At 28.8% G+C, this 8,314-nt stretch overlaps 1 protein-coding gene across 1 annotated transcript; it reads right to left on the bottom strand.

Moving 5' to 3' along the window:
• Positions 1-2,583: 2,583 nt before the first annotated feature.
• On the bottom strand, positions 2,584-8,192 carry LOC142329015 (uncharacterized). The gene is made up of 5 exons (XM_075373260.1): positions 7,963-8,192; positions 7,265-7,362; positions 5,656-5,736; positions 4,834-4,980; positions 2,584-2,966 (listed from the first exon to the last, which is right to left on the bottom strand). Exons 3-5 carry the CDS (start codon positions 5,713-5,715, stop codon positions 2,850-2,852), a joined length of 324 nt encoding a protein of 107 aa, XP_075229375.1. The 5' UTR covers positions 5,716-5,736; positions 7,265-7,362; positions 7,963-8,192; the 3' UTR covers positions 2,584-2,849.
• Between the last annotated feature and the right edge of the window lie 122 nt (positions 8,193-8,314).

Here is an 8,314-nt window from a genome sequence, read left to right as displayed (position 1 = left end):
CATCTCAATAAAAAGTGTTTTAATCATTTTTTTAAAATTAATTTGAAAAAATAATTTGGTTTTTGCAATTGCTTCCCATGGGCTGTATAGTGCTCACATGCAGACTAAGAAATACTTAAAAATCTATTTTCTTAAAATGAAAGAAAACTGGAATAGTATTTTTATAAATTGTTGTCAGCCTTTTGTTGCAAACATGAATAAATATTTGTTTTTTTCTTTTATGTTTGTGAGAACTGATGAGTTACATTATATTGAAGAAATTTATAGATCAAAAATAATTATTTCAGTAATAACAGACAGCTATTTCCTCTGAGTGGAAAAGGATTTACATAGTGTAACGTCATACAATATTATACAAGGGTTATTTTTTTTTTCAAGGTCCGATCGGTCACAAAATTAAAACCACAGTGAAAATAAAAAATTTTTTTGTAACAAGTACTTACATAGTTACACTACTTCTCTGCATAGTCACCACTCTGATTTAGACATTTGTCGTAGCGTGGTACCAACTTTACAATACCCTCGTCATAGAATGGAGCCGCCTGTGTTTTCAGCCATGTTTCTACGCTGGTCTGCAACTTGATGTCTGTGCCAAAATGTTGTCCTCCTAGCCAGCGTTTCATGTAAGCAAAGAGGTGAAAATCGGATAGAGCCAAGTCTGGATGTATGGTGGGTGATCAAACATTTCCCAATAAAAACGCTGCAGGAGCTTCATTGTTACAGCTGCAGTGTGCAGCCGAGCATTGTCATGGAGAAAGAAAACGCCTGATGACAACATTCCTCTCTGCTTATTCTGAATTGCCCTTCAAAGATGTTGAATAGTCACGCAGTATGAGGCTGCAGTGATGGTCGTGCCAGGTCCCATGAATTCCACCAAGAGAACTCCATTCTGGTCCCAGAACGCAGTAGCCATACACTTTCTGTTGAAGGTTCGTTTGAACTTCCTTGGTTTACTGGGAGAATGAGAATGCATCCACTGTTTGGATTGTTCTTTTGTTTCTTCAGTTTCAAAATGCACCCGTGTCTCCGTCCCCTGTGACAATTTTGTTCAAAAATTCTTCTTCATTGTGGTAGCACTGGAGAAACGTTAAGGGAGGCGTCCATTCTCATTTTTGCGATGGTCGGACAGCATCTTGGGGACCCATCTCGCATACAGTTTGTGGTACTGAAAAGTCTGTCACTCAAAATGGTGTAGAGAGCTGACCTTGAAATTTCAGGAAACTAATCACTCAATACAGAAATTGTGAACCACGATTTTCTCGAATTGCCTCGTCCACTCGCCAAAACCAAAATTTGGTTTATATTTAAACCACTTGTTAGCACGGCATATGATTTTATATGATCCTACTATGAATGTGGAAAATACTTATTGACACACATTGTCTTTGTCAGCATATAAGAATTTTTTTTTTTTAACTTTACTCATATATACTGGAAATTGGTAACATTACTTGGGTCAACACCTTAAATCCTATACCAGAATATAGCCTGTGTAGAGTAACTTCTTGGCATGGATGACCAAAGCCTGAGTATAGCTTGTGTCCTACATAGCCTATTCATTAAAATGCAGACAAATGAAATGTCCCTTCATGGTGTGTTTAGCCAATGTTTTATTGGATGATTTTATTATTGCAATTTGTATTACATTTAGTGAAAAAAGTGGAGTTCTCTCCACTCCAAGAAAGTTGCAAAAATCCCAGCACCGAAAAAAAGTCAACCTACAAAATAATGCAAAGTTGTTCTGAAAAATCAAAACCAGTGCCTTCTGCTTTTATAACATTGTATTTTTAGATTATTAAAATACAGATAGTGATTCTAAGCATGTTTATACGGGTACCAGGATTTACATAATGGCTTAGGATTATGTCATTTTCAGGATGTTGAAGCCATGTTCAATAAATCTTGTGACAATTTTATAATTTTTTTTGGCTGAAACCACATATTGTATACTGTGTTTTTGATATACTTATAATCCATTTTCATCTAATAGGATCGTAGCAAATAGTAAGTTTGGGTATTTTTGTGTGCGTTTAACACTAAGGGTATGGCAAAACTCATGTGCCATAAACCCTTAACAGTCTGTAATGTCTCAAATAACAGATATGAGGACCTTCCATCTTCATTTTATTTTTTGGCTATTCAAGTGAACATGGTTGCTGATCTTTAAATACCCACATGCATAACAGAAGTTATCTGGATGATTTAAATACTTACATAATAATTGTAAATTGCTACAAAAAATAAAATGAAAATAATTTGTGAAATTTCATAATCAGTGCTTGAACAATTACAGCATCATAAGTTTTTTAAGTGTTTTTAGGTATTTTTTTCAGTTTCACTAAGAAAATACCTAGACTTCTAAAAACTAATATGTAAAATATGTTATTCCACAACATAAAAATACTGATAATATTTTTTAAGTCACTGAAAAGTTACGTTTGAAACACAATAAACCTTTTATGTTCTAAAACCAGTATTATTAGACTACTTATGAATTTCTTTTGTACTTAATAATTAGCTAAAAATGTTCATAGAACAAAGCAAAAGAATTAGAAAAATTAATAACGAAAAACTACTTTTAATAAGTTTTATTATTCCATTCTTAATTTACAATTATGTTATGAATCATAATCTCTCTTACTCATTCATACAAGAAGCCATCATTCAACAATTGTTTTTTATGATTTAATAAATAATAATACTGATATAAAATTTACCCAATATAATTATGACACATTCATACACTCATTTACTCCTTTTTCCTAATTATACACCATAGAACACAATGAACACTGAGTAGCAACAATTATTTTATAATTAAATGATAACTTTTTTTTTGTACTTAAAATTTAATCTTCTTCATCACCTTCTTCTTCTTCCTCCTCTTCTTCTTCTTCAGCAGACTCAGCTGCTTTTTTATCTTCTTTCTTAGGACGGCCACGACCTCGACCACTTGCTGTTTTGCCCTGAAATTGTAGTATTTCATTGAATAGAAAAATAACTCGAACATTATTTGTTTAAACATTACTTTTTTTTTTATTTAATGAAGAATTTAACTGTATTTAATAAATATAATATTATGCATCATGGAAGTAAAATTTGTATTTCAAGAGTTATGTCTTTGGAATACTTAATGGAAAAAATTAAATTTTAATTCATATTAAGCTTATTCTTGTAAATTGTAATTTTTGTTTGCTTTGAAAGACCACTATGAAATTATAGCCATATATAGTTAGCCATAATTTCAAATTACAATGGAGCAGAAGAAAGGTTATGAAAGAGTTTTTCATTCAAACAAGGAAAGATTCTTGATTATGTTATAAATAGTTTTAGTTTATTTATGATTTTATATAATAAAACATCTGGAAACAACTGTACTTTGTGAAAAGTACTTTTATTTTTTTGACTCCAGGCACATAGTGCCTAGAATGATATCTAATGACATGTAATGTCTTTGCATATAATCCCTAGTGATACTGATTTTCAGGTATATGTTGCTAACATTTTTAGCAACAATCAGCCCTAAGTTACCTTCACTCTATTCATTACAGACTGTAGTTAAATACCCTAAGAGGAATTCATAAGTAACTCATTTACTTTATGTGAATCACATTCGTTAAGAAATAGTAATATATATTACAAAAAGACAAGTAAATTTACCCCTTTATCTTGTAAATCTATGCCATATTGGACAAAACAGAAAAATTGTTTTAATTTAAATTAGTTGATTTAGTACTAGTTTATTAAGGAATTATTAAATAAAAAGTGAAAAAGAGTTTTTCTTCTACTCTGATAGAAGCATCATATAGAGGTACACCTTCCCCTCCAAGCTCATATTTTATTTATTGAAAGCTATTATAAAGCAATCACAGTTTACACAGTATTTATTTTAGTATTTTTCAAATTTTAAGGCAATTTCTATCCTTAAATATCATATTATAAATGATTATACAATGTTACCTACACAACATGTGGCTCTCATTAGCCACAATGTTGGCTAAAAACAAAACAATATTATTATGGTTTAATAAATAGATTATTATTCTTGTAAAAGGAAAAAATTGTTTTTTATATAATTTTAGTGCTATAAGGTGAATATTTGTATGAAAACTTAAGGTTTTTCCTGTGTTTTCTGTAAAAAAAATGTAATGACTTTTGAAAATAATTGATTTTATAAGATTTTTTTTTTGTAAGTTGGTCTGGTAGAATGCTTACATGACATTCATTTTATATGTCTTTTTTTGTTTACCTCTTAAATAAAATTTTAAATCTAAAAATAAACAAAAACTGATCAAAAACACATTGTTAAAAAACCTAATCAAACTCAGGGAATGAGGTAAGGTGAAATAGTTATTGAAATAAATAAAAAAGAGAAACATACAAGAGCTGTTTACAAAAATAAGAAACTATAGCCAGATGTGCATTTTTGCTAATAAAGTATTATTAAACATAAACATACAAAAAAATAAAAACAAAAGAACCAAAAATCAACAGTTATTTAGTACTATGAAAAATTGTGTCTGTATTAATAAAACAAATCAAACTGGTCATTCAAAAGTAAAAAGGCATTGTTCTGAGTAGTAGAAAGCAAAGGGTAGCTTATAATTTGCCTTTTTAGACAAGCTAGTACAATACGCCTTTTTTCCTTCAACAAAAAATATTTTTGTGTCATGTTTTGCATCTGATGGCAATTGTAAATTAATATTAAATACACTCTTCCATAATGATTTTAAAAATTTGTAAAAATAATTATGCCATAATTCTTTATAAAAAGAATGCAATTTTTTAAGTTAACTATTTAAGAACTGTTATTAAATAGTACAAAGAATATACCTTTGTTTTGCCTTTGCTCTTTTTCACTGAACCTTTAGGCCTTCCTCTACCCCTTTTTGCTGGAATTTCACCATCATCTGTTTTTTTCACTTCTTTCTTATCTGTTGGTGCTCTCCCTCTTTTCTTAGCTTCTTTACCTGAAGACTCCTAAAAAAATTAAATAAACTTGTATAATTTTATCAAAATTTTATCCTGATAACTGTTTGTTACCATAAGTATTACAGGTCTCCTAACTACTATCATCATTTCCTCACATATTTTTCTTTGTCTATGACTGTACTAATCATTCCAAAAATATATTCAAACTGACTTATTTTGAAAAATATCATGGACTGAGTACTACTATATCCTAGAATACATAAACAAAATAATTAAACGGTTTTATTCAAATAAAAGTTATGTACTGGATCAGATAAATTATTAGAATTGGTTGCATTTCTACTAAAAATTGATAATAAACAAGAGCTGTATGCTCCTCTGCATTGGTAAGTTCTTGTGCTGCTACAAAGATACAAGTAAAAATCTGTGTATTTAAAGAAAATTAAACTTATTTGTAACAATGTACTTTTTGGAGATTGATGAGTGATTAAATTTGCACTTTTATTATCAAATTAGCATTTCCATAAACATTTTGATTAAATTTCTGAAAAAAATTAACAGAAACTGGGTACACATCCATCCACAAAGAAGCACTTATGTTTTGTTACTCTTAAATTAATACTGACTTTAAAATGTAAAAGACTTATAAAATAATGTATTTAATTTAAATGGATCAAGAAATAGTTAAAAACTGTCAAAAAATTGATTTTATGATTGACTCACATCATTCGATTTTCCTCGACCACGCTTTTTCTCAACAGCTGCACTGCCATCATCAGACATGCTGGTAATAATATTAATGACCTGCAAAAGAAAAAAAAATGTTATTATGTTACACAATAGAGTCCATAATTTTAACTATGGATCATCATGTTAACCTACTAAAACTATTCTGTATGTAATCATCAATTCAACATTATTTAATCCATGCAGTAAGCAGTAAATTTTTACCCAGTCTTATTTGTTCATTTAATATTACAGAGAACTTAATTACTAACATGTATTTTGTCCTTTTTAGCAATTGCAGAAAATAGTACTTTTTGAATTATAGTCTCAAATAGATTGCCAACATTTATTTGTGATTACTTAATGATTCTGATAAAAACTCATTTTACTTTTCATTTATATAGGTGCTGATTTTAAATGTTAGTAATCCATTTGCATTCCTTTAAAAAGGGGGAAATTAAAAATTATATTCCCCTTATTACAAAGATCATGTTTTCTGAAAATTACTCATCTGATTCAAATTAACCAGTTAACAAAAATATACAACGGTTTTTAAATGTGCTTTATTTGTAAGTGAAAGTTTTAAAAACAGTTCTTGAACTTGAATTAGCTTTTGTTCTAAATCACACTTCTTCAGATACTGCTGGTAACTGAGTATTGGATGAAGATTGACTACAAATTCAAAAAAGCAAACAAATATGAACTTCAGTTTATTTACTAACTGTACTACATTTTTAAAATGCAGTACATCATAGATACCAAAATTCTAACTATTAACAGAAAAAAAGTTAATATTTAGTAGCTTGACCAAGGCTTGTGATTTATTTAACTATGTTTTTTTTTTTTTAATACAAATAATCAGCCCTATAATAAAAAAAAAATAGATTTATTAAATAATCTCATATGTTATAAAATACTCTCTGTTAGTCAAGTTATTAGTGTATTTTTTTGTAACAAAATTTTCGAGTTTTACATAAAAATAACGTTCAAAAGTTATATTTGAAAAAGCATGATTAAAATGATTTATTGAAGGGACGCTTAACACTTCGTTTAATCATAATTACGACCATATTGCAATATATATCATTATACTGTTAAGATCTTGATTGCAGAGGCATTAATAAAAATATTCAGTTTGAGAATAAAATTCGTTATTTGTTTCGTTGTTTTGAAATTCAATGCACCAAGCCCGCCTTTTTCAAACGGCCCACTTTTACCTTGTATAATGAGCTTGTGTTTGAATATTAAATTTTATACGCAGGATTTCATTTAAATTAAACTAAAGAGTTTGAAATAAATTTCACGTCATATCCAATGGGAAAAACTAGAAGATGATTTAATGTCAAGTATAAAATTAAATTAATAATAAAAGCACATATACGCGAGAATTAAGAATCACAAGCTTCGATCGACGAGCGACGCCATCTAAACCCCTGCCGAGGGCTAAAGAAAATCTTTTCGTTCATAAGCGTTGTATTTAATTATTAAAACTTACGGAAAAATAACATTAAAATATAAAGATGCATCAGAAAAATCAACAACACTGTAAAAAATTCTACTGGTCTAAATAAAATTATACAAAATGCTGAAATAAATTGGAACTTACAAATCTGTGCCTCTCTGCGCAGAAGTCGAACAGCAGATGTGCTCTGTAGGGGTTGTGAGTTCTTCCCTCCTTGATACGTTTTCCCTCTCTTACCCTACCTACACATTGCGAGGGGAGCACAGATGTATTTTATACAATAGCCTCTCCTCTCTAAACACTAAATTTTTATTAATAGGTTTTAATTAAATCTAACATATTTAAAAGAAATTATTACACGAGCGTTTACTATATTTTTTGCTGTTTTTTAAATAATACTTCTTATTATTAAAAAAAATTTATTTTTCAAAAGTCTATGAATATTTATGACGTCATGTTTAGACGAGTGCATACCGCCTTATAGCAAAAAGAATTATTATTTGTTTTAATTACTGAATTTAAAGAATAAAATAACTGTAACAGCGAGTCGACTTTAACCAGTTAATGATTTCTGCAAAAATTACTTCATTATCTATTAGTTTAATGAGGGTTTATATTATAACAACAACGATCAATGAAATTAATTTAATTATGTAGCCAACTCAGTTTTGATGATCACTTTAATTATGGCGTGACAAACATTAAAAAATGTCTAGTACATTAAATTACGAAGATGTCTATTTATTTTTAAGTTTTTTTTTCAAATTCAGTTAAGTGTAAATACGATGTACTCGAAATTTAATTTTTATTTTTTAATTGAATAAATAATTAACATTGATTACCTATTATTTTCAGCGGCAACCTGTAATCTATATTATATCCTAATTTGTATTACGAATTACGCTTCATTTTTTCTTCTGTAAAAACTAAAAAATTGCCATTAGTTTTTCAGTGTCATAATATACTGTAATCTCAAGTTTAATTTTGTAATTTACTGGTTTGTTATAAAGTAATTCAGATTTTGTCCAATTAATTTTCATTACAGTTGAACATTTTCTCGGAACAAAAGAAAAAAGTTTAAAGGCAGAAATTGTTTAATTCTACTCTTCGTTAAAGCAGATCGACCGATTTCAGTGTCAGACGAACCTAAGAATATTAGGCTGCATTAATTTTTTGTATCTATATTTCTAACAT

The sequence above is a fragment of the Lycorma delicatula genome, chromosome 8 (genome assembly GCF_047948215.1).
Source record: "Lycorma delicatula isolate Av1 chromosome 8, ASM4794821v1, whole genome shotgun sequence".
NCBI classification, from domain to species: Eukaryota; Metazoa; Arthropoda; class Insecta; order Hemiptera; family Fulgoridae; genus Lycorma; species Lycorma delicatula.
This window is presented reverse-complemented; position numbering and strand designations above follow the sequence as displayed.